General features: G+C 45.8%; 2 protein-coding genes across 3 annotated transcripts; one reads left to right on the plus strand and one right to left on the minus strand.

Annotated features, from left to right (window-relative positions):
* Nucleotides 1-675: 675 nt before the first annotated feature.
* Nucleotides 676-4,209, minus strand: MED21 (mediator complex subunit 21). The gene is made up of 4 exons (XM_062490950.1): nt 4,155-4,209; nt 3,860-3,974; nt 3,540-3,640; nt 676-1,375 (listed from the first exon to the last, which is right to left on the minus strand). The coding sequence occupies exons 1-4, from the start codon at nt 4,194-4,196 to the stop codon at nt 1,199-1,201; spliced, it is 435 nt and encodes a 144-aa protein (XP_062346934.1). The 5' UTR covers nt 4,197-4,209; the 3' UTR covers nt 676-1,198.
* Nucleotides 4,210-5,310: 1,101 nt separating this feature from the next.
* On the plus strand, nt 5,311-26,051 carry TM7SF3 (transmembrane 7 superfamily member 3). 2 transcript variants are annotated; one of them, XM_062491829.1, is made up of 14 exons: nt 5,311-5,418; nt 11,357-11,511; nt 13,337-13,487; nt 14,617-14,737; nt 15,480-15,651; nt 15,953-16,130; nt 17,074-17,160; nt 17,564-17,644; nt 18,349-18,501; nt 19,615-19,712; nt 20,127-20,289; nt 20,750-23,725; nt 24,619-24,755; nt 25,922-26,051. In XM_062491829.1, exons 1-12 carry the CDS (start codon nt 5,349-5,351, stop codon nt 21,010-21,012), a joined length of 1,692 nt encoding a protein of 563 aa, XP_062347813.1. In that variant the 5' UTR covers nt 5,311-5,348; the 3' UTR covers nt 21,013-23,725; nt 24,619-24,755; nt 25,922-26,051. The 2 variants fall into 2 exon arrangements, with proteins under 2 accessions (XP_062347813.1, XP_062347812.1); XM_062491828.1 differs by lacking the exons at nt 5,311-5,418; nt 24,619-24,755; nt 25,922-26,051 and adding an exon at nt 5,428-5,924 and having other exon boundaries at nt 20,750-24,612.
* The last annotated feature ends 11 nt before the right edge of the window (nt 26,052-26,062 follow it).

Below are 26,062 nucleotides of genomic sequence, written 5' to 3' on the forward strand. Positions count from 1 at the left end.
TCTTTCACTGGGGCAGTCAAGTGAGAGGCTGCATCTAATTCCTTAGATGCACACTAATTGCTCTGATTTGTCTGGGTACATTAGCAACATCTGTAACTTTCAATTCAGTGGCAGTGCAGTCAATGTATAGAAACAGGTGGCTTTGATTGGGAAATGAGCAGATGTTATATGGCAACAACCACCATCCTGCAAAAACAACGCTGGTAACACAAAACGACCAAGTTTAATCCCAGCTTCATGCTTTGAACCTTACAATAGCTGGTGGCTTGGTGTTGGGGTTTTAAATATCAAAAGAGATACTAGTATTTCTGTAGTCCTACTACAAAGAGCAAAAATTCATTCTGTGAGCAAGTGTGTGAAGATAAAAGCATCTCTGCAGAACACCTTGGGGACAATGGGAATCTTGCTGCTTATGATCACAGCATTCATAGGGCAGCCACTGCTTACACTGAAAAGCAACTTCATGTAATAAGCTATTTTCAGTTTTCTCACTGCTGATTTTTGATCCAATGCTTCTTCACCACTGCCTGCTTTAGAGGCACTCACCAGTTGCCAAGAGAATACAGAATATCAGCAAAAGCAGAGAAATAACACAAGCAAGTAAAAGCAAGTGTCAGTGGCAACAATGGACTCAAAGGCTCATTTGTGAATTGCAAACAATAATAAATGTCAATATCAGACACCTGCAGGTTTATTTCTTTGTAAGCGCAATGTCAATGACAAGAACATCACTCTATAAACGTCAGTTTACATATCCTTTCATATGCCCTGTAAAGGGTGGTGAACCAGCCAATCAACATTACCAGCACTGCTAACTAAAACAGATTACTGTCACTGCATTCACAGCACTGTCTGGCCAACTCATGTGTGTCTGAGGTTTACAAAAAACATAGTGGGATCAACTTAGACAAATACTTCTAATATGTAACAAATTCAACTGAACTCGTATTTGTGAGCAGAAAGCTCGTTTTTAGTCATGGAAACAAACATCAATCCACGTAGATCCGGGACAGAGCCCTTGTAGAAGCGTTTCTCACACAAAACCCGCAGCCGAGCTGTGCCAAAGGCGCCGCTCCCGAGGCGGAGCAGAGCACGGAGCAGCCCCGCAGGAGGACCTGGCCAGCCCCATCCCATCCATTCCCGGTGTATCCAGAGGCGTTCCCGAGGCTCTTGGGCAGGGCCGCGCTGCCCCCTGGCGCTACGAGTCGGGCAGGGGCTGGCTGTGGGTGCCGCTCCGAGTCTTCAGCTGCGACTGGGCGATGTCGGCCAGGGCGCTCTGGATCTTCTCGAGCAGCACATCCCCGCGGTACACGACCTCCTCCAGCCGCGCCGCCGCCTCGTGGTTCTCCTCCTCCAGCCGGTACAGGCTCTCGGCCTTCAAAGCAAAACCCGGATGAATCCCAAAGGTTTTTGGCTTTTTATGTATTTTTCACATATTGGTAGCTCTAGAGGCTACTATCACATAGTCATAGTATTTTTCCTACGGTTTCCCTTTAGAAGAATAAGTTAACCCTTCTAATGCATACTTGGAATTCTGTTTAGTTTCATTCTTCTGAAGAAGAGGCCACCTGACCAGAACGTTTTGTTTGCCAGCCAGGATCTGAGAACACACAAGAAATGGGACAAAGAAGCCCCTGGAACAACTTCAACGCGGCAGAGCGCAGGGAAAACTACCTAACCAACTACTCTTCTAATTATTGGACAATATTTATTAGGTATGCTAATTTGTTAAACTCATAAAATCGTAGGAATCTGATGCTGGGTGTGCCCATTATCGTTGGGACACCTGGAAGCTTCCAATAAAGGCCTGGTTTTTATTTTACTATTTTAACACTGTGGCAAGAGTTTCCTCTTTTGATATTAGGAAACAGGGAAAAGCAAGGATCTTCAACAGAACCCTAAAGTGACTTTACTATTCAAGAATGCTGAGGGAACAGCTGGTGCTTCCCAAAAAGAGAAAGGTTATCTTGTTTAATAGTTGACTGCAACTAATTCACAGATTAGAGCAGAATTTGTACTGTCAGCTTCACCAAAAGAAAACTCAAAAGGGGCAGGTAAATTGTGTTGAGCATTTGCGTAGCAGCTCCTTTTATCATTTAAGAGAAGACTCAGATCTGAAACATACACCAAGACAACTTCAGTGTAAAAAAAGTGGATCAGCCTAAGTACATTTCTATTAACCAAGTCTTATTTAACAGTTCTCAACAAAACTTATAGTGCGTATTTGAGAGTGTTTCAAGCATCTTCAACACCCTTTCTTTGGAGACTATCAGAATATTTAATACTGCACCAGATTAAGCAACAGAAAATAAAAATCAAAACTGGAATCCAAGTGATGGAATCCAAGCTGATTTATCTTAAAACCACACTGGACAGAAAGTATCAGAAATTTTTGTGACATGAAGTTCTTCAAAAAGACAGCAAGAAACTGCTGAAGTATTACCTCTCAGGAAAGCATATCCCTACTGGATAACCAGATCCTCCTTCTGGAGTACCCTGCTTTGCCCACGCCACTGCCACTTTGATCAGACCCTGCTCAGTCATGGAAGAAACTGGAATTCATCTGCAGCAGGCATTCTATCTTCAGCTATTAAAAACGCACTTACAGGAAATTATGCTAGTGCTAACGAGCCCAATTAGGATGTTCTGCAATTACTGTGACTAGCAAAGTTCCCAAATTTAACCTCCTCTGTTTAAAACCAAATGCGACGCCACTGCCAAGTAATTTCTCTTTGGCCCACTGGGTGTCAATCTTTCCTAAAACACTTTTGAATGGTTACAGAGTATCAATGCAGGTTTAAACCTTTCAGGTGATCTTAAAGGCCATCATCAGGTTTGAAAGGGAAACAGCACTCTGCATCCTTTATGCATTAAAAAAAAATTACGTGATGTAAATCCAAAAAGAAAAAAAAATATGTTTTTAATAGATTAAAAATGTGAAATAACAGAAAAAACCCAAATAAAAACCAAGTTTGACTGGTTCAAAGGAAGACTCCTTGTTATTGAAAAGTGATGAAATTATTTTGAGACAGAGCTGAAGAACTTAAAGGACACCCTGCAAACTCTTTAACCATTAACAATATGAAAGAACAAAAGACTGCTGTAGTGTTGGTTCTGCAGCTACAAAATGAAATATGGGAAAATATGAAGTATTACCCAAGGGGGAAAAAAATGAATAAAACAAGGCACAAAGCACCAGTACTGTTTCATCTATTCTGTCAATCGCTAAAAAAACAGGTAAGCAGTTTCCAGTGTAGCGGTGGTGTGATAAAACGACTTTTTTAACATTTTAACAGAAAACTAAGTCTAAAATATTGTCACTGATTATAATCTTATTTAGAACTAGATGCAAGTTCAGTATTTCCACTAAGCCTACAAAGTACTCACAGGCTACCCTCATGAAAAATTCAGGTTTGTACTAAAATAATTTTTCAATGACGACATGGCTTAGAGATTAAAAAAAAAAACCCGTGTTTTTACAAAAAGGAGGAATTTTGCCTTCAGGAGTGTTCTGATACCGGAATTAGGAAAACTCCTACCTGCAAAGCTGCTGTGGATTCTTCACTGGGCAGGGAATCTATGAGAACATCGATATCCTTGGCAGTGCGTGCAATCAGAGCTGCAAACAGCTGGGCATACTCTGCACAAAACACAGCACAGCTCAGGCAATTATTAGAAACAAGCACAACTCTGCCGTCACAATGTTCTGCGGGAAATGCAGCCTGCATCCATTCACGACTTAACCTCCATCCCTCGACCAGTTACGAGGAGAATTATTTGCCGAGGCCGGATTCTGCATTCCCGAGCGCGCTGCAGCGAAGCACGCTCGCGTGTAGGAGACGCAGGAAGCCGGACTCACCTTCCGTGGGGTTCACGGGCTGATCCTTGTTTATGGCCGTCTGGATGTTGCTGAAGGAGGCCGGGGGGCCGCACTGCTGCAGCACTCCGATGGCGTTACAGAACTGGTCCGCGAGCTGCCGCCGCCAATTAACACCGCGTTAATCACCGCGGCCCGCCGCTACAGCCACCCCCCCCCGCCCGCCCAGCATCCCCGCCATGCGGAGGGTGCGCGCCCCACACCCGCGGCCGTTCCCCCGGCTGGGGGGGTCGCATCACCGCAGCCCCGCGGCCCCGGGAAAGCGGAGGCTGCTCACCGAGTTGACGGCGTCCTGCAGCTGTGTCAGCCGGTCCGCCATGGCCTCGCCGCCGCCGCCCCTGAGGGGCCGGCTCGCGGGGCGCGGGCGCCGCCTGCCGGCCGGGAGGAGCGCTTGGACGCGAGGGAGAATCCGCTCGCAGAGAGGGTGGGCAGGCCTTGGAACGGGCGGCGGAGTCACCGTCCCTGAGGGTGTTTGAGGAAAGATGGACTTGGCACTCGGTGCCATGGTTTGCTTGGCACGATGGTGTTCAGTCACAGGTTGAACTTGATGATCTCAGAGGTCTTTTCCAACCTAAGTGATTGTGTTACTGCCACGGCCCGGACAGTTTTTGCTGTGCTGCACTCGCTCTGATCCCAGATGAAGGCTGCAGCAGCGCTCGAACGCTTCACTCCAGCCCCGATCTGAGCAGAGAAAAGCCAAGAGTGTACTGTTCCCAACAAGCCAAATCAGAGCCAGCATTCAGTCTCCAAGTCCAGGAGTTGAAGAATAAACGCCATTCACGCCAGTCGGTTTGTGCCCTTCTGTCTTATCTCTGACAGCTGGGTACAATGCCCGCCTTGTCCCAGGTGGTCCTTAGAGATCATCTCTTTCTAACTCCCTGCCATGGGGCTTTCCACTATCCCAGGTTGCTCCAAGTCCCATCCTACCTGGCCTTGGACGCTGCCAGGGATAGGGCAGACACAGCTTCCTTGTGCCAGGGCCTCACCACCCTCACAGGGAAGAATTTCTTCCAATATCCAATCTAAACCTTATCTCTGTCAGTTTGAAGACATTTATCTTATCCCGTCACTACATGCCTTTGTAAATAACCGCTCTACAGACCTGTCACTGATGCTGTGGAAGCAGCAATGATACAAACTAATCTGCCCAAAGCGTTTTCCCCACGGCACGGTTGGGTGAGGATTTTGTTTGCCTGCCTGCTCACATAGCTGGGAGGTGGGGTCTCCTCGCGCTCCAGAGTTAAGCTCCAAGTCCCAAACTGCCGGCCCAAGCCCCTCCGTGCACCTTCATGAGTTATCGCGGCCAAGCGCTCCCACGACCCTTCCCGGCGGGCCCTCCCGCAGGTGCCTGAGGGGAAGGGAGCGGGCCCCGCCTGCGGCCCGCCCCCAGCGCCCGCCCCTCCCCGCCCTGCCCCAGCTGCCCGGCCCTTCCCCGGCCTCAGCCTCCTTTCCCCGCTCTCTCCGCAGCGCCATGCGGGTGTCGCCTTGCCCCGCGCTGCTCTTGCTGCTCGTGGGGGTCCTGCGCCATGGCGGAGCCTCAGGTGAAGGCGGTGTGGGCCGGAGCGGGGGGCACGCGGGGCTGTGGCCGCCATTAAGCGGCCGGAGGAGCCCGGCTCGTATCGGGAACTGCGGGGCCGTGCCCGGGGAAATGTCCAGCGGCAGGCTGCTTGCTGCGGCTGCACAGTCTTTTGGGGTGTCCCCGGTGCTGGCCGCTGGCCGTAGGGATGAACGGGAGCGCGGAGTAAAGCTGCCTGTGGTGCTCCAGAAGCGCTCTGTGTATTCATGGTTATTTTAATCTTTCATGGGGACCCTTTCCCTCCCTATCCGCTTTTTTTTTGTTTTGTTTTGTTTTGTTTATACCTTAATTGCAGTGGAGGCCGTAATTTTAACTGTTTCGTGGCTAATTCGGAATCATTTTAACGGCGCCGTTGCGGGGCTGCGGCGCAGCTGATGCGGCTGATACGGGGTTGTATTCCCCGTACAGAAACAAGGTGGCATTCGCTACCTGTGAACATCAGCTTACATGACAAAGGGAACGTGGTGAAAAGTAGGTTTGGTTCTGTTTGCTTAGGTTTCCCACCCCCCCCCCACCCCCCCACCCCCCGATCATGTACAGGTGGTCATGGGTTCCCACCACCCTAGTGGATAGTGGGTTGAAAACCACTGTCGTTATAAAACTAGGGAAAGGAGCAAAACCTACAATTTGCAGCTTGATTCCTGAAATTACTTGTTGTCTGTACTGATGTAATCTGGCTTTATTTGGCATGTTTTTTTTGGTAATTTCCTTGTGTTCCTGCATGTGACTGAAATAGGATTCTAGAGTTAAGTGTGCTATAATAAGTATAATTTGGAAGATTTACAGTCGCTTCTTTTTTTTTTCTGGTTAAACTCTTATCTGTTCAAATAAAGGAGAAAATAAACAGTTTCCTCTCAGAGATAATTTGGAGATAAGCAAGCAGTCCTTCATGTTTGGGCTGATATAAGCCTTCTTCACTTAGTTTTACTGTATTTTTACACTTGCTTCTAACCATAGAATCACAGAACGATTTGGGACCTTAAAGCTCACCTCATTTCACACCCCCCCCCCCCCTCCCGCCATGGGCAGGGATACCTTCCACTAGACCAGGTTGCTCAATGCCCCACCCAACCTGGCCTTGAATAAATGAAGCTTCATTGTCCGAAGGAGACTCTTGGGATACTTTGTAGGGCTGCAGGACAGCATTTGGAACCAGTCCCAGGTGTGGAAGGCTTCTTTCTGCCCAAATCTCATGCCCAAGATCCTAATGGAGAGACAAGTATTCCCTGTTTCTTGCAGGACCTAAAAGCTTTGGCTGGGCATGTGATGGTGGCAAGCAGGTGTGAGAATGAAGGCTCAGGGTTCTTACACCTTAGTGTTTGTCTTAACAAGCAGTTTGTCTCCTGGACTTGATGAAAATGGGTCATGTTTGAGTAATTTTTTTTTACAATATGTAAAAAGGAAAAACAACTATGAGACTAAGCAAACTGCTTTGCCTTGAAGTACCCTGTTGCTGTTTTTCCTTGCAGGATTGAGGGTGGAGAGGGAAACTGTTTCCCTCGTGAAAAACTAATAAGCTGTGCAATTTGTGTACCAGAGTCTAGGTTATCATTAGAGCCTTTAAACAAGGCCATTTGCTTAATGGTTCACTGATTTGAAATTGTCTTGTAGTTATTCAGTTGCGGACAACCACTTTGCAAGGATGGGCTCTGCTAACTCCTAATCCTTGAAGATCCTGCTTCATTTTAGAAGTGCTGATTAGTAAAATCTTTTCACGATGGCCTGTGTTACCTCTCTGGGCTTCTGATGGGCTGCAGCTCCTCAGCTTTGGCCTTTGTGCAGAAGTGTTTTACACATTTTGTTTGTTGCCTTCTGGGGAGCTCTATCTTCCTGAGGAGGAGGAGTTCAACTGGCTGTGTTTTCTGCATCCATCCAGGCTATTTAGTGTTGGAAAAACTAAAGTGAATTTATAGTGTAATCAGGACTGAGTGGTGCTTTTGTAAAGGGAGCTTATCTGGATGAAACGTGCAAGTGCCAGTTGTTTAGTCTGTGCAGAGATGATACTTTATAATAAGAAGTTCACACAAAACTCTTTCCTCACTTTTCAGGCTGTAAAGACCTCTAGCCTGGTGAGCAGAATAGTCCTCTGGGATGGGAATGGTGCAGATGCTGACAAGCCACATTCTCTGATGTCATCTGCTTTAAGCATCAAGCTGTTCTGAACCTGAGTCTCAGTATATACACAATCAAAGTTCAGAAGCTTTCAGAAATGTTCCTGCTTCTTTTGGAAGTGGAGTAGGTGCTCTGTTGTTTTTATGATTCAGTAGTGTAAGAAGACAGAGACCTTGTAGCTGGACTCTCCCATCATCAGGTCTGATAGGATATGGCTCCAGGCTTTATTCTGTTAAGTAACTGTATGCTAATATTTTTCTTACTCAAACTGGTTGTCGGTCTGAGCTTGCACTTCATCTTCATTAAATGTCTTCTTGTGACTACTTGTTGTACTCCCTGCACTGGAAAGTTCTCCTTAGCTCCTGGAGCTTGCTTACATCAGGTTCTTCTGCATATCCACTGCGAGGTGCTTGGCACCCAGTAGAGATGTGTTTGCTCTGACTGCACAGAGCCTTTCTGAGGCAAGCATAATATTTGAGCATGTCTCTATAGGTGAAGACTGTTCTGTATTGGCAGCAGTGGCATTTCTTCAGTTGTGCTAGGTGTAATCAAGAACCCTATGTGGTTAACTGCTCTGTGGTGGTGGGAAGCGACACTTGGCTATTGGAGCTGGAAATGTGGTTTACTCAAAGTATCAGAGGAGCCAAGAGCTTGGCACTGAATCAGCACAATGGAAACGGTTCAAGCTGGGTGTAGCCTGTTGGGGAAACTGTGTGTCACGGGGAAGGGATAACAAATGCAGAGGCTCTGGAGTTGATTGTCTGGTTGTTTAAAGTTAGGAATAAGGAGCTCCAGGAGGTTCTATTTCTTTGCTGTCTTTACTGGTTCTGCCCTTTGTGTAAGAGAAAAGATAATGTGGGGTGATAGAGTGGGCTGTTTGCTCTGTTCACCAGCTCTGTATGCAGGACTATCCGTGCTCCAGTTCTCATGCTGTATGTGGAGTAATACATGCTCAATGCTCGGTTTCAGCAACGCTGACTTCCTTTGAGCATCTGTTCAGTTGATAAGCTCTGTAGGAGTTTGGGTTCCTCTCATGTATCTAACCTAAAATTGCTCTCATGTTCAGTGACTGTTACAGTTCTTACTACAGGGCAAAGAAGAGGGGGCACTTGAGTGCTCCCAGACCTTCACTGTTGGAAGCAATAAAACAAGCTGGGACGCCTGGATTTTGCTCCTGTCTGTTGCTGACTTGCTGGTTCAACTTTCTCACTAGTGAGGTGGTGTTAACTGTACTGCTGGTCCTTCAAACCTGTCTGGTGGGCCACCTCCAGGCAGACCGAGCTTGTCCAAAGGAGAAGATTGCGTGCTATGTGGTAACGGAGGTCTCTGTGTCTGTCCTTATAAGGATGTTTGACAAGACTGAGCTCTCTGTGGCTCACGGAGTCTAATACCTGTCTGGTATTAGAATCAGAGAACTGGTGATAGCAATAGACCTGGTGAACTGTGAGTTGATAATTTAATCAATTAGTATTGCTCAGCATCTTCCCTTTCTGTCTCAGTGCACCAGGAGTGACTTGTTCAGATGACAGAGATGGAGAAGTCTGGAAGGGTGCTGTGGTCTATGACTGTGAGCAGTTGCTCTTTCAAAAAACTTGTTAGAAGGTTCTGTTGCTCTGCAGTGTTTGTCATCTTTTAGGCCTGGCTGGAAGTGTGGTTCGAGAAGCCTGTGAACAGCAAGTTGAACAATACTTTGTGATGGGTATAGATGTTCTTGTTCTTCACCCTGAGCCTCTGCTCTTGTGCCCAGACTTTGGGATAATGTGTGTCACATGTGCTGCTCTCGGAGCAGTTATGCAAACAGTAAAGCAATATAGAACACCATACCTTAATTCACCACGCTAATTAAACTTGAGAGAGTGCCTCTGACATTTAGAGTCTCATGATCATGCTGGAGTAGTGGCTGTGTCTTGCTGACGAATCTGTCCTTATTTATGCAGAGGCCCCTGGGTATGGGTACGGAGTGAAGGTGAGAAACAAGGCGGAGCAATGCAGTTTTTTCCCCTTGATGTAGATCACACAGAGAATGTGTATGGTTTCAGCTTTTTGTCTTGAAAGAACATCTAAGTGTTAATGTCTTGTGGTTCAGGAAGCTCTGCTGAAGGTTTTAAAGATCAAAGAAAAATATTTTTCCTGCATTATGACCTTTCACTGTAAATTTCTGAGAGTATAGATCTATAGTCTGTGCCTTCTGAATGCTTTTCTTTAGCATTCATACCACTACTTGCATTTCTGGTAGAACTTGAGCTAATGAGGAAAGATCTGAGGATATCTGAATGCTGCCCAAGGGATTCTGAAGAAGCAGAAACTGAATGATACACAAAGATTTTTTTGCAGCTTTAATTTTACATTAGTTACTGTGTGAAAATTCGGTGTAGAAACTTCTACCTTAACACAAACTGCAGATGACAGAGCAGAAAAATGGAGAATCTTTCTTTCTTCACAAGTGGTTTATGACCCCCTATATTTTAGCTGAAGTTTTATTGGTGATGTGGTACTGGTATTAATTGAATTTTGTGAGTGAGCACGTAAGGATTGAAGTTCTTTCCCTCACTGTGTAGTGAGTGGAGGAGGAATGAGGGTGGGAGCTCTCCTCTGTTTATATATCAAGAAGCAAAGAAACTGGCCAATGATGGCAGTTCTTGGCAAGAGAGAGAGAAAAGTAATAGGAAAACAGAGAGTACTGAGTATAGTTTCAGGTAAGAAAACTGTCCCCTCCCTTGTAAATGGGAGCCCCCCTGTGTCACCAGTAGGTGTGCCTGGGATGGTGCTGCTGGTGGGTGACTGTTAGGGAACTTGGCAGTACCAACCCTTTCCACCAGAGGCAACTTCGTTGAGGAAGTGTGTGTTCTGGCTTGATAAGTTATAGGACTGTTTGGGTACAGAGGAAGGCAGAGGAATTCAGGGAAAAGCCTGGAAGGCATTGTGCAGTCTGGCTGCAGCCACCAACTAAAGAGCATCTTGTGGCTTCTGGGTGGTTGCTTTGCTTTCCTCCCTTGGCATCCCCTGCAGAACCCAGCACAGGGAGAAGCCAGGCTTGCTTGCAGGACCTGAATGGCAAGCCAAAGCTTATTCTTAAAGATCTTACATCCTAGACCATGTGGTTCTCTTTAAATTAAAATAACAGTGGATCATGGGGTTATGCTCATTGTAAGAAGAATGGGCTAGGTTGTGTCCAGGGAAAATTAGTCAGATTTTTAGGTCTAGAGATGGGGATGCAGCAGTCCTAATGATTAAAAACCATTTGGCAGCAAAAATCATGGAATAGCTGAAAGTAGGTAAATGTATCTATGTATACTACAGATTTGACTCTGTCTTCTGGAACTTGACTCCAGTTTTCATGGTCTGTAGGAATTAATCTGGAAAGTCTGATGGATATTATGCAAGTTGGCTGGCTGATACTAACATACCCGCCTGTATCTGCCAAAGATAAGGTACTCCTCAGTATCTTCTTTTTCTGACTTTTTGGAGTGTAGCTGCTCTTTGGCTGGGCTGGTGAGCTCAGCTGTATCAAATCCTGACTCCTGGCAGGAAGCCCCATCCCTGTGCCCAGGTGAGTGACAGGCTGTGGGGCAGGTACCCTGGCTGTGCCTGTATCTGCAGGTACAACTCTGGGTGCAGCAGTGTCTGAATGCTTTATACGCCTCACAGGATGAGAGCAGCACAAAGCAACATCCTGCTTTGCTTCCAGCTGACTAATACTGGACTACTGGAAACTACAAGCTTCCCTTGTAATTGCTTCCCTCTGGACCAAAAAAAAAAAGCTGTAGCTTCCCTTTTTTTTGGTATTGCAGGTCTTCTTGAGCTCTCCTTGGGAAAATTCAGAAATGTGCTACTTAACCAGACCAGTCCAGTGGAGGCTGTAATCAGGAACATCGCCAGCAATGTGACTGTGGTTATTTTTCAAGTGCATGCCCAGCAGAGTGATGTGGTGATATCCTTTGATAAGGTAAGAGTGTCACTTCTGTTAAGTGGTGCCTCCCTTTCAACAGAGGACTTGGCTCTGGTACGTGTAGGGCTATTGAACTGAAGCTGTATAAATAGAGTGTCTATTACCTGCTTGGCTTTTAGACAGTGTTACTGTAGCTTCAGAAATCCTTTCTTGTACTTATCTGTCATAGCTGCTATTTTGAAAGACTGAGTGCTAAAGGAATGTCAGAGCTGACTTGAAAATGTTTCAAGGCTCTTTATTTGGTGGAAGTGGTGCTTTTTTCATGTGGCTCTGCTGACTGTTGTCCATCAGCTTTTTATATTAAAACCAGATCTGTGTGTTTGCCAGATGCCCTGTACATGATCGCTTTGGGATGTTTATTTATCTGCTGTTCCCATGGCTTGGGTTGAACCACTGCAGATAGGATGTGTTGTTATCCCAGCTCATTATCCTGAATCTAATTCTTCTTTGGTAACATGGGGAGAAATTCTTCCACATGCTTCAGTGAAAGCTGCTACTTTTAGACAGCAGTAAAAGCATTCCTGCTTCTATACCCTGTATCCCGGTAATGATGGGACAAAATGGGCCTAATCTAAAATACTGATTTTTGTTGTGGCGGTGCTGGGAGGCTCTCACTGGTATTTGAACAGAGCATTGACCAAGCTGAAGGTGGTTGGATGGAGGTCTGACAGCTGCAGTCCAGTTCCCCTCTCTCTACCAGCATCTTTGAAATCAGAATATGCTGAGTGCCAAGAAGTATCCTGGGAAGCTTAGATGATGAATGACCTGTAACACAAGTCACCCAGCTCAGCTATCCTTGTACTGGTAAAACAGCCGGGATTACAGGGCTGAGACATTACTGTTACACCCGTTCAGTCTTTGCTTGCCCTTGGTAGAATCCTGTGCCAGTTCAGATCCTCTTTGCATTCATGGGCCTTACCAGGCCAGGGGCAGTGAGGCAGTAATGCAGCTGTACTGCTTTTAGGGCTGGCCTGCCTCTAGAAATATCAACTTGAGCCAGACCTTGAAGTCTGCCAGGTCCAATGTGCTTCCTTACAGCATTGCCTTGGGTCACTGTGGCTGCCTTGGCCAAAGGCACTTTCCATGCTGAAAGTGTGGCTGCAGGTCAACTGGTTGTTCCAGCTGTGAAATTGTGGTACTGTCATTGCTGTCTGATCTCTCCTCAAGAGCCCTGGTTCTGGAAGGGATGGTGGTGCTGGGGACTGGGTCAATAACTGGCCTGGCCCCAAAAACATCTGGCACTGCTGGTGTTAAGGCAGCTGTCATACAGTCGTTTCTGTTCATGTAGAGGTAGGAAGGTACTTCTGTATGCTAGTTCCCAGAACACTTCCTTGCTGCCATTTCACAACATTTTGTGAGGGATATTCTAGGCCTTTTACATTTTTACTAGTCAGTCCATTGCCAGATCTACTAGCTAGATTTCTCTGCAACTTGCTTGTGATTATCAGCTCTTCAGTAGTCCCACACTTATCACTTGGGTTTTTGAGCCTGAGCCAAGCAGTGTGTGGTGTCAGAGTTCCCTTTTTTCACCAGCTAGGGATGCCATCCAGAAGGACCATGACAAGTTGGAAGGTGGGATGCAGACCTCATATAGTTCAGCAAGGCTAAATGCAAGGTCCTGCACATGGAGTTGGAGAATTTCAGGCACAAATACATTTTGGGCAGAGCCTGGTCTGTTGTAACTGGCACTGATGTGTGTGCCTGGCAGGTCTGTGGCAGGAAGAGCCTCCTGTGATATTATCAAAATACAGAAATGTTATCAAACTGTCATAGAAATCTTGTCAAGAAGAATTGCTTGTTTCTATAATTTGTTTCTGTGCAGACTCCATCAGTGAACAGCTCAGGAGTTGGGGTAGACAAAGGGCTGGTGTCCATCCTTCGGCCTGAGCAGACTGTGTGTACGTGGTACCTGCGTGCCCTGGATGCTGGCCAGGTGCTCAGCACCGCCATCTCCATTCCCTACATGGAGAAAGGTACGTGCTCAGGGAATACCAGCTCTGCTCAGGCAAGTCGTCTGGGAATGAAGTGGTGATCTTTCAGTCTTACATGGTGGAAATCGGATGGAGATACTAGAAATTCTTTTGAAATGGACTGAAAAAGTTTTCACTGTCACTGCTGAATTGTGAGTTGTGTATAGGATGTACTCTATGGTCCTGCAGTGACTTTAGCCTTAGAACAGAAAACTGCTGTGCATGTGATCATGGAATCACAAATCTGTTTGGATTGGAAGGGGACCATAAAGAACGTCTGGTTCCACCCCTGCTGCCAAGGGCACAGACACCTTCCACTATCCCAACTTGCTCAGTGCCCCATCCAGCCTGGCCTTGGACGCTTCCAGGGACCCAGGGCAGCCACAGCTTCTCTGGGCAGCCTGTGCCAGGGCCTCTCCACCCTCACAGGAAGGAATTTCATTCTTATATCCAATCTATATTTACCCTTTTTCAGCGAAAGCCATTCTTCCTTTTTAGGTCACTCCAGGGCCTTCTCAAGAATCTCTCTCTGTCTTTCATGTAGATTCCCTTCAGGTATGGGGAGGCTGCTGGGAAGGTTTCCCCAGAGCCTTGTCCAGGCTGAACAACCTACTCTGAGCCTTTACTCATAGGAGAGGAGCTCCATCCTTCTAGTCATCTCCATCATCCTCCTTTGGACTAATTCCAGCAGGTCCACATCCTTCTTATGTTAGGGTGGGGTCTTGCCAGAGTAGAGGGGCAGAACCTCCCTTCTGGCCCCTTGGCTCTGCTGCCCACTGCTCTTTGCATGCAGGATGTTGGTGTCTCTCTGGGCTGTGAGCACACGTTACTGGGTCATGTGAAGCTTCTGGTCAGCCAACATCCCCAAGTGCTTCTCGTCAGGGCTGCCCTTAATCCATTCCCTGTCCAGCCTGTGTTTGTGCTTGGGATTTCCCTGAGCTATGTGCAGGACCTGAAAGGAGCTTCCATTCCAAAACTCCAGTCACTGGAGTCACCCATGTGTGGAGACCTGCCACAGGCTGCAGTGAAACCCTTTTGTGGCCTGCAGGGCCAGAATATGATGTTTTTCTGTGCTCAGCAAGCGGATCATGCCTGCAAGTGCATAACTGCAGTTATCTTCTCTGTGTTCTAGATCCTATTCCTGGGGGCTGCAATCTAGAATTTGACTTGGAAGTGGATCCAAATATTTACTTGGACTACACGTTGGTTGATATACACATCAAGTTTGCCCCTGCCAACTTGGGATATACCAGGTGTGTGGAAAACTTCAGTGCACTGAGCAAAACCTTGTGTCCTGTGTTTGGCCAAAAGGCTAAAATAAGACCCCCACTGTAACAGCTGAACCATCCAGCTGTTTGCAGGAATCTCGTTCGCTGCAACAAGTGTAAATGGGGAAGAGGTTACTGCATGAGAGAGATAAAAGTTGAGGGTTACATCTTGTGGGGGAGGTTATGCAACTTCAGAAATGTAAGCAGTCAGTAAATACTGGGTCTTTCCATTCCTTTTAACAGCTTAATTTGTTTGAGGAGCAATTGTGTGTTACAGCTAGTTTTATTTCTTTACTAGTACTAAAGCATGGTAATGACCCAGAGTTTTGTTTAACTTGAGACTTCAAGTTAAAAGGCATTATTTCCTGAATGGTGCCTGGTGTCACAAGTGATAGGCAGGGAGTGGGGAAAACTGTGTTCAGAACTGCATGGAAAGACAAACAGTGATGTTGTGGTCTTTGCTGTTGTGGCCTCTTGGAATTCTTGTTATGGTGATTCATAGGAAGCCTCTGTAAGTGTTAAGGCAGGTACCAAATACCTGTGCCAGGATGGTTCTGTGTGATGCCGCTGTGCTCTGTGCTCACAAATGCAGTCCAGCTTTGAGTTAGCTGCTGGTGTGCACCTCTAAAGAGTAGAGGCAAACCCTGTGGACAGGTAACTGCTGAAAACTAATGTTAAGGCCAGGAGCCTTGTGCTGGGTGTGTGGCTGATGTATTTTTCATTGCAGAGGAGCCAACCCCCCATCCTGTGATTCAGGGACTGGTCAGAGCTCACGGTGGCGGCTGCACTACGATGTGTACCAGTACTTCCTGCCCGAGAATGACCTGTCTGAGATGGTGCTCATGAGCCACATACGGAAAATGTCTGGGGTGCAGAGTATCAGAGTCAACGGCATTAAAGTGAGTCCAAAGCACTGGGTACCAGCCATGTGGCAGTGGTGCTCTCTTGTTTTCTCCTCCCCTGTGCTTATCTTCATGAAGGGGACACATAAGCAGGCTCTGCTGGGGAGTGGAATGGCAGCCTTCCCTGCCTCAGAGGCCAGGCCTGGGCCAGTAGGCTGGGAGGGAACCTGAACTGTGCTCTCAGGCAGGGAGGAGCAAAACAAGAGTGGGAGAATCCTCCCCTGTCAGAAAACAGTGGTGCTGGAGGGAAGGGTTCCATCCTGTGAGCCGTTAACTTCCTTTATACTTCCTTTTCCAGATGCTTACGCTGACAGCTGATGACAAGACCAATGTCTACTTCTCCTCACTTCCTGGGCAAGGTGTGATCTACAATGTCATAGTGTGGGATCCTCTTTGGAACACTTCTGCTGCATACATACCTGTGCATACATATGCCTGCAGCTTTGCTGACCTGGTAGATAACTGCTCTTCCCTCAGTAAGTTGGGAATTGTCCTTGCCAACTCCTCTGTAGCTTGTTGTGCTCCAACATGCTGAATGTGATTTAAGATTATTTTTTCAATGTGTGCAGGAGATCTTTGTTTTACACTGTGTATATTTTGTTACTTTATGGTGAAGTTTGCTTGTTGATTGAGGAGATAATCTGGAATGATGAAGTAAGACTAAGGAGAACCATTAGCAATTAAAGGTTTAACTTAATGGAAGTTTAATATGTGGTTTGCAAATGTAACTCTGAACTCTGTAGTGCCACCCCATCTTTGTCCATTTTAACTGGATAATTTCAAATAATTTGTAGGACTGCAGATGCTGGAAGTGAAGCTGAGCTAATAAAACACAGACTAGATTAGGCACCAGAAAGATTTTTTTCTAACTGTGCTGATGCTAACAGGAATCAGTAGCCTGCAGGTATTTTCAAAGGGGGCAGTCATCTAAAATAAGAATGAAGATAATGTCAGCAGTAGTGGAGTGGCTACCAAGTCATGCTGCTTTGTACAAAGCTGTATAATGATGGAATTTGAGCAGAAACACCAAAGGTGCCTTTCCCATTATGAATGCAGAAGGGACATGAGTCATTGGTAGAATTTGGTTCATAAAGTAAGATTTGTTCTCATTATTTTATTATATACTGTAATACAAGTGACTTGTCAAACTCAGTGTTGTCCTATGACAATATGAGACAAATTACCTAGGCTAAACCTCTCTAATTCAGAGCACATGAAAGACAATTTCTTTATCAGTCTATTTCAGTGTTCTGTTGAAGATCCTGCTGAATCAACTGTTAGTTCAGGCACTGCAGATCTGACAGAGTGGCAGCTCTCAAGTTGTCAGTAAAGTTTGTGACAGCAACCTGACCTTACCTTGATCTCTTTGTTGGGACTACTAGGTGGAATACTCTACTAAACCCACCTTTCTTTGTGTAGGTAAACTCTCTACCAAAGTATTCTTCACTGCTTTTGCTGTTCTTGGTCTTTTCACCTGCTTTTTTGGACACAGATTCTGGAAAACAGGTACTGAATATTTAATCTCATCTCGTAAGTCTGGTTGGAACTTCATAAATGTTACTCTGTGTAAGTTAGAATGGTGGTTATTACCAAGATTCACTTGATAATGATGCTGTGCCAGTTAGGTCTACTGCTTTTCTTTTATAGGCTCTGGGCCTTTAAGCTCAGAGCAGGAAGTTTCTGGGATGCAAAGAATAGAAACCTGGAAGTAGGGTGCATGCTGGGCAACATAGCTATAAATATGTAATTTTGGGCTATCTGTAGCGCTTGAGGACACTCCTGTCAAGAACAAAATGTTCTGTCTCTCCTTTTGTGAGCTGCTATGTACCTTCTCCATTGTAATGTGAAATGTCTGAAGATCCACTGAAGTGGTATGAGGCTTGCTAAATACTTTTTCCTTCTTCTCTAGACTTATTCTTCATGGGCTTCATTGTTGCAGCATTCATCTTCTTTGTATTCATTACAAGAGTAACTGGCCTTAGTTATGATGGTGAGTAGATGTACCAGGATATCTTGTGCTCTTCCCAAACTTTTGTTAGGAACCCTTCAGGTACAATCGCAGTTGTGCTGTTGGCCAGCCACAAGAAGGATGATAGCAGGGTGTTGCCTGGGTCCTCCAGCTCTGATTGTCATAATAGCTGAAAATGCAACAGAGTAAGTGTTCCTTCCAGCATCACAGTCATGCAGAATTAATACCTGGATTTAATTTCAGTATCTATCCAAGGGAGATAAAAGGTGTTTGCAAACTCTGGAAGTTTGCTACATACTTTCTTCCTACTTTCACAATGCATGGACATCTGTTTCAGATCAAATGCAGATTTCATCTGTAAAATGGAAGTAGGTGGTCTGTGCCCAGTTTGTTAGACTAGACAAAATTAGTTCTTTCTGTCTGTCCCACCTCACAGAATTCCTTTTTTGATACATGTGCAGTAGCTGTAGCCACCTGAACTCCCTGGGAACTGATATGCACTCATGTACAGGGCCTCCATTCCAGCACTCCCTGCCACTTTTTCAGCAGCACATGTCCAGCTGCAGGGGATGAAGTGAAGTGCATGAAGCACATTCTGATACTTATATTTGCCTCGTGTAAACTCACTGAAAAACGCCAAACAAGCATGTAAATACAGCTGCTGAACATGTTACTGCAGGAACTGAAGTTTCCAGAATGCTGGAATTTTCTCTTCTCTCTTTCAGTGCGTCTTATTTTGACAGCAGTGACTGGAATTATTGGAGGCCTGCTCTTGGTTGTGAGCTGGTGGAGATTTGGCTCTGTCCTGCTCAGCATGTTTGTTATTGGACTTGTGTTGGGATTTCTCTTCTCATCGATGCTCTTCTTTACTCCCCTAGGTAAGCACTGGAATCCTCTGCTTGGTGAGTGCTGTGCTCCTGCTGTGTTGCAGGCACACTGCAAGACTCAAGAGTGAATGGCACTCCCTGGTTTATCTTAGTGGGATATTTAACTTTCTCTTTCCAGTGCTGGGAGTAATAGAGATGTATCTGAAAGCTTCTTTCAGCTGCACTGGAATTAAAACTACTTGGGGAAAAGGAAACTGTTCTGCAGAGAACTTGGTGACTCTTCCTACTTAAACTGTGGGCCATCTCTGTAACACCAGCTCTATTCCAGGCTTGCTCTCCTGTTCTCTGTCCAGAACAAATCCCAGTAGAAAATCTAGTCTAATTTGAAGGCTTCAGGCATAAAGGCCTTAGAGAAATTGCTTAAAAGCCAGTAAGCCTGCTGAGCTGGAGTCCCTCTGGGACACTAGAGCATCAGCTATAGTTTATTGTAATTTTCAGTCTCAAAACCTCTCTTTCTAAGGTCCCTTGGTGGGACAGTTTTTCATCCTTCAGTCATCTGTGTTTGACTCAAGCCATGATTCTGTGATAATCCATGCAGTCCCTGGTTGGTCTTCATTAAAGTGGAGCAGTGACTCAGCTGGAGGTCAGCTTGTCTCCTCTGGTGAATCCACAGGTCTTAGAAGGCAGGGGGAGCAAAGAAGGGTTTGAGCAATTTAGTTTTCTTAAAGCTCAGAAGAATGTGTTGCCTGGTGGTGTTTTGTTGTCTGGCTACATTTGCACCATACTCTGGAGTCAGATGCAGATTTTTAGCTTAGAAACCCATAGAGGCAACGAAACAGCTTCTTACTTGGCAGCAGTACTCTGGTACTTTTCATTCTTACCAGGTGAGGAACATGTACCTTGTCAAAAATCTTTGTTTCATGGACAGATCTGCTGTTCCAGCACAGAGCACTGGACCTGTACTTGACTGGGACAGTTTTTCTGTTCTTGAGAAACTGTTCCAATACCTCTTAAACAGTCAGGATTTGAGCTCAAAAGCTGGGCTTCTCAACGATGTACTCCAGGTATTTCTGAATGTACAGAATCTTGGGGGAAAAGCTGACTCCCAAACACTTGCGAAAAAATAAAATGTTTCCCTCACTGGTAAATGTGGTGTCTTGGCAGGAGACTACCGAGTCTTTCGTGACGATGTGGTGTTCTGGGTGACCTTTACTTGTGTAGCCTTGATGATTCCAGTGCTTTTTGTCGGCTGCCCAAGAATTGTAAGTAACTGTGCTGTCGCCTCAGAAGGAGGGAGGGAGGGTCAGGCTTCTTAATGCAAAATGTTGTCCCATGGAATATATACAGAAAACTTAGCACAGCTTTGTGAAGCTCAGCACAGGGCCAATAGGAGGCAGTTCCTGTCAGCCCCACTTGTGCTGAATGGTGCAGAAAGAAAGGAATGGCATGTAGTTTTGCATGCAGCATCCACTCAAACCTGCATTTAGTTGACTTGTGCTGTCTTATCGCCTTGGCTGGATAGCAGATGTGCGCAGCCCATTTATCACAGAACTGATAATAATTATAAAATACTTGTCCAGAGAAGCTATGGCTCCCCCATCCCAGGCAGTGTTAAAGGCAGGTGGGGGATAAAGAGTGTTCATCAGTCTAAAGCTGTGGTTTTTCTCCCTGTCTAGCTGAACATCCTGGCTTCTGGAATAGTGGGCTCTTACACGGTGGTCCTGGCCATTGCTTGTTACGTCTACACAAGCCTTTCTTACATCACCTTAGACCTGCTCAGAAGGGTCCTCAACAATTATTTCAGCAGAGCTTACACCAATGTGCCTTTTCAAAAGAATGGTGAGTCCTCCTGAAATTTTATCTTCTAAGGAGGAATTACTGGCTCTTTGGTTCTGTTGTAAACAATGAGTGAGGGCAGGAAGGGAATGGAAGGAGAACACAGTACAGTGTGTGATTTAACATCCACAGGAGAAATTCTATTCCTTACAAAGCAATACTGAGTAGACTCAAAGGCAGGAACCTTCCTGCAGGTTGTGACAAAGGCCCTTGTGAAAGGTGCTGCTGAGACTTGGGCTGGCAGCTTGCTGAGGAGTGTGCAGAGTGGGCGTCAAAGGCCTAATACAGGGAGGAGACTCTTCCCAGCTCCCTGTGTGTCCTGGCCTCTGCATGGAATCACTCTGGGCATCTGAGGATGTGGGGGTACTTCATTCTTTTCTGTCGCTGAACTACTTCAGTGTTTGTGCTTGGGAAAGCAAGGAATGTTCTGCTTTGCTAAAGGAATCTTTTTCTCGTCTTTCAGACTTCATTATCCTGTCAGTGTGGGCAATGCTGGCCCTCAGTGGGGTCACTGTGCAGCTCCGCCGGGAGAGGAGCGAGGTGCCCTTCCCACCGCATCCCTATCTCACCTGGAAGAGGGAAAGGGAGCGTAGAAGCACCAATGTCTTAGACCCCAGCCATCATATCCCTCCCCTGAGAGAGAGGATCCACAACAAGCTGCTGCATATCAAAGAGCTCTTCCAGAAAGACCAGCCAGCCGGGGAGAGAACTCCACTGCTTCTGTAACTTGCCAAATAACTGGTGGGAATGGAGAGGGAGAGTTTGGGAATGGTGAGATGATTACCAACAACCAGTCAGTGGTGCAGGATTTACCACTGCTAATTTGTCCTGCTGAATAAGAGATTGTTGCTTTCCCAGCTTGGCAGAGCAGTTACCTGTCCAGTACACTACATGCTGTTTGTGACTCCTCTGTGGCACACTCTGACTGCTGCAACCTGCTTGTGTCCAGCTGCAGAATCCTGTACTCATCAAGGACAGGCATTGATCCTGTGGGGTCTACTTTGCTCTTTGGGTACGTGAAATATCAACCAGGCCTTGGAAGGCAACCTGCTGATTGTTCCCTTCACATGGAAATGTCTGCTGAGGCAGTGCCCAACTTGGTCCCAAGGGTGGGCAGCCTGTCCAGCTGTGAGGGGAGGGACAAGGACTGGACATACAAGTTCTTCCAGCAGGAACTGAGCATCTCCTTCTAATACAGGTACAAAATGTGTGGCTGCAGACACACTGGTTTCCAAGAAGTGTTACTGAACCTTGCAAGCTGAACTGAGTGACTTGAATTGAAACTGCACTGAGTTAACTGTTGTACATGTGCACTGTGGGGCTTGGGAAGGGGACTGGTCTGAGACAAGACTTTTTCTTTCACTGTTGGCTGGTTCTGTAGCAAGCTGGTCATCTGGTCTCTGTACAGAAATGGCTGCTAAGAGAACACAAGAGATTTGTTTCCCTGTTTGCTTTCTGAACAGCCTGTGTCTTGTTTCTGCTCTGCTATAGTATCTTTTTTTGATGGTGCTGTTATAAAAGAAAAAAGTAAATAAGCTCTTTGTAGCCAATGGTAATTTTTTTCCCCTGGAGTTGGCTAGAACACTAATTATTTATTTTTAGTCATTGTTTAATTTTGCCTTTAAGGAGTGAAAACAACATTTAGCTAGCAAGATACTGACCAGGAATCTTGCTGACTGAATGTGTTCCTTACCAATTTGAATTGCATCTGCCCAAAGCAGAATGTAGTATAAAAACAGATGAGGGACCAATCTCCTGTGGTGGCTTTATGCTCTTCCATGAAAAAAAAACCCAAGAGCCCTTTTCAAATTGTCAGCTGGAGCCATGTTTTTTTTGGCTTATCCCGAGGAGACCTAAGGGCGTTTTACCTGTGCTTGTCCCTTTTGCCCCATCCATCACAGTGGGGGTCTGTGATGCACTGGAAGATGGCTCAAGTCTCACATCCTGTACCCTGGTACAGGCTATGGTGACTCTTCCTCCTTCTCCCTGTGTCTGAACCTTCAGTGAGGGCAGCCAAGTGCACAGTCCTTCCTGTGTGAGGAGAGCAGCTGCTATGGTGCCTGCATGGAGCCTCCATGAGGGAATTCCCCAGGCATGGAAGGTTAAGCTCTCAGCCACCACTTTAAATTCTAGGTAGGAAATCTGTAAGAAACAGCTCTTTCTGATGAAGCTGGCAAAAGAACTTTTTTTGGGAAGTTTGGTGGAAGTTAAAATACCCTGGCACAGACAGGCATGAATTACTTTTAAATGGCTTTTCTTTAAGGATAGCACAAGACAGTGTCTGAGGTGACTGAACCCTTCTGATGTTTAGTGATAAATCCCATCATTGCTTGGAGCTGGACCATCTGCCTCAAACAGCAAAGCAATGTGGAAATCCTGCAGTTTGGGTTTTGTTTCCCTATGCTGTTGTGTGGCACATGGGGTAAACAAGGAGCTCTTCCCTGGGTCTCTGCCCATCCTCCCTGCACTGATCCTGAGCCTGTCTCTGCCATGTGTAATGGCAAGCAGCAAACCCTTCTGTGGTATAGAAATGCTCTTAAACTGTTTACCTTGGTGGGTGTTTTATAACTGCTGCAATTAACATTGTGCGAGAAACAAGTTTAACTCTAATTTTCTATATCTTTTACAATAAAGATGTCTTTTCAATGATGCTTTTACAGTTTAGCTTCTGCCTTTGATCTTGTAGGGAGAATTTGCTTTGAAAAACATTTTTCTGGCCAAGGGCTGGGGTGGGGGAGCTTGGCTGGCATTGCAGTGACACCCAGAGGCTGAGAGTGTGGTGTGTGCTCTGTGCAGCCACTGAGGGAAGTGCGTGGTCCGGAGAGGTTTGAGAGCTTTGTTGGATGAGGCTCTAGAGAACAAAGGAATGGCTGTCATCCCTTTCTTGCCTGAAAACTGGTCTGCAAGATCACATAGGAGTCTTCTAGCAGAAGTGGGCTTTGAACTCTCTGAGATCCTGACTTGAAGATTGTTTCCTTTTTTAAATTCTGCCAAGAGATGGTTCAGGAATTTTATTCCATAATCCCTAAGCCACAGTGACTAACAGATCAGAACACATGAACTGATCCACTACAATGGATTTTCAAGGCATCTTTTGTGTACCTCTTGAGGTCCAGAGTGAGATCTGTTTCAGATCTCTTTAAGGTCCCTTCCAGCACAAACCCTTCTATGATTCTCTGATTCCCTTCCATCCTTGCCTTGAGCTGTCCTTGATCTGGAAAGGCTTCCAAAAAAGAGGGAGGCGGTCCATCTCAAAATGTGCGTTCTTCACTAAGCCTTGGAGCTTTTCACATCTCTGCCTTCCGACCCATCAGCAGCTGTAGGTCTGCAGTGATCTTGGCAGTGTTTTTTGGTATGAGTTTTAGTAGAACTTTGGTTCTTCGTTGGTTTATCCAATGAAAAGTCAGCATAAGAAACACCGAGTCTTTGGTTATGCAAGGTGAGTATTGTGTTAGGTTACTGTGTCCTGACTCGGGCTAGATTGCATTGATATATTCATATATCCAGATTTATTAGCATTTTGCCTGTGTCCATCTGGTTGTCCTCCGCTCTCATATCCTGGATTAATAGGCTCTGGTGTCTGAGTTTTCTCTGGAAACAGCAGCTCCTGTAACACTTGTGTGTTCAACAGATACTTGTTGTCTAGAATATTGATTTTATTGCTCTCAGAGCCTGTCTGCTCCAGCCCCCAGCCCCAGGCAGCCAGCTGACTCCTGCTGAGCATGAAGGGCTTTGTGCTTCCTTGCACACTGGGAGAAGTCAACTTCAATCCAGAGCAATAAATGAGCTCCTTCTGGGGGCAAGAGAGAGTGGCAGGAATGAGGGTTGTGTAGAACTTCCCTGCTTGCTTCAGAACTAGATCTTTGTAAGGCTGCCTCATCAGAAAAAGCACCAGTTCCACCTTTTCCATCCAATCTGGTATAACAACAGGTTATCTAATATGCTCAAAATGAGCTGGATTTGATGTTTTTTTATCCTGAATGCTGAGGGTCAGGGGAAAGCCATATGCAGGAAGCAAAGAAGCACAGATAGAGACTTGTAGGAGGCAGCTGCTGTTTGCTTAGCCAGGAATGTAATGAGTTGCAGGTGAGTAATTTAAAAATTTGTTTACGGTGTTCCTGAACATAGTATTGGAAAAGGGAAGGTGCTGCTCACCCTGCATCCACTGGTGTGCTGTGTTGAGCTTCCAAGAACTGACTTCTCAAAAAGCAGCTCTATTGGTGCTCACTGCTGGAAGAGCCAGCCTCAGGTGTATGGACTGGGGGATTTCTGGTGCTGAGAATACTGCCGAGCAATCACTGTCTGCCATTCTTTGAAAAAGTAAACCTTCAGCTTTTCAGGGAAATGGAAAGAGACTGCAGCTGGAGTTGGGGGGTTTCCCTGTGCCTGTTCTCTGGCTGGTGCCTGAGGAGTGCTGCATGAGGAAGTGCTTCCCTCCTTGCTGAGCAGTTGGTTAAGGCAATTGTCAGGTGAGTCTTTTTCTGAATGTGGGAAATAAGGATACTCCCAGATACCAGGGCCACACTGGCTCCCAGTGTCTGGGGACAGGAAGGTGGTTGCAGGAACTCAGTCCCTTCTCCCATATGGTTCCTGTTCAGCCCCACTTATGCTAAATGGTCTATAAGCAAAGGAATGACTTGCTGTAGTTTTACATGCAGCATCCACTCAAACCTGCATTTAGTTGACTTGTGCTGTCTTATCAGCTTGGCTGGATAACAGATCTGTGCATCTGGTAAGAACTGATAAAAATTACAAAATACTTGTTCAGAGAAGCTGTGGCTGCCCCATGCCAAGCAACATTCCAGGCCAGGTTGGAGAGGGCTTGGAGTAACCTGGGACAGTGGTATGTGTCCCTGTGCAGGACAGGAGGTGGCACTGGAGGAGCTTTAAGGTCACACCTCATGCTGTAAGCAGCACCACAGTGCTTTCCTGGCCAAAGTGACTGCCAGCTGTGCCTCAGACACTCAGACTCCAGGCTCTCAAAAACAAGTTAAAGTTTCACACTCAGCAGCAGACTTGGAAATTCCTCTGTTAACCAGAAAAAGTGCTTAAAGAAACTCCCTAAGCCAATGTAAATTGCATTTAGGCATTTACACAGGGATCTCAGTACATGTAATTCTGCATGAAAACAGTATCATTAGTTCCGTATTTTAACAATCTTCCAATCCCATGTGCTTGTTAAAAAGTCAAGGCTGTTCAAAGCTTTTAGTTGTACAAACCAGCCCAATTTAGTTCGTCTGCCCTCAGCTGAACAGCTGCCAGGTAGCATAGTTGTGGTTACTTTCTTTTTTATCTTGTGTTGCCAACAAGGCTCATCTCAGAGCCAGTACCTTACTTTAGTCATGGAGACATCCATGTTTTCAGTCAACTTTATTGATAAAATAAGTTTACTGTACAGTACACAATTCTAGCCATAAATCCTTTTCAAGCCATCTGCATTACAAAAATAACAGGTATGCAATGAAAAATAGTCACTCCACACACTGTGAAGGCTCTTCAAAATCCTAAAGTGATCAGGGCAGGGGAATGAAAGGGGACACGTATCAAATGTGAAGACTAGGAATAGATAAATTAAGTCACATTTTTTTTTAAAATTTACAAAAATAAACACTAATCAAGCATTATTTCATAATAGAGCAACCTCAAAGTACTGCCACAGACCAACAACCCTCTCCTGTACTTGGAAGCCAAACCAGGTGTCAGCCATGAAGCTGAATTCAGCATCAAATGGATAGAAATGCCTCTTGACACCAGAGCATGGCTGAAAAGATGCTTC

Source organism: Cinclus cinclus, chromosome 4 (genome assembly GCF_963662255.1).
Source record: "Cinclus cinclus chromosome 4, bCinCin1.1, whole genome shotgun sequence".
Classification (NCBI taxonomy): Eukaryota; Metazoa; Chordata; class Aves; order Passeriformes; family Cinclidae; genus Cinclus; species Cinclus cinclus.

Bases quoted from the DNA above. Each gene is read 5' to 3' on its own strand.
- MED21 (XM_062490950.1), bottom strand. From the start codon at position 4,196: ATGGCGGACCGGCTGACACAGCTGCAGGACGCCGTCAACTCG. The intron at 3,641-3,859 runs GTGAGTCCGGCT...TGTTTTGTGCAG, and splicing joins GCCCGTGAACCCCACGGAAG to AGTATGCCCAGCTGTTTGCA. The intron at 1,376-3,539 runs GTAGGAGTTTTC...TTTGCTTTGAAG, and splicing joins AATCCACAGCAGCTTTGCAG to GCCGAGAGCCTGTACCGGCT.
- TM7SF3 (XM_062491828.1), top strand. From the start codon at position 5,828: ATGCGGCTGATACGGGGTTGTATTCCCCGTACAGAAACAAGGTGGCAT. The intron at 14,738-15,479 runs GTGTGTGGAAAA...TTTTCATTGCAG, and splicing joins GCCAACTTGGGATATACCAG to AGGAGCCAACCCCCCATCCT. The intron at 15,652-15,952 runs GTGAGTCCAAAG...TTCCTTTTCCAG, and splicing joins TCAGAGTCAACGGCATTAAA to ATGCTTACGCTGACAGCTGA.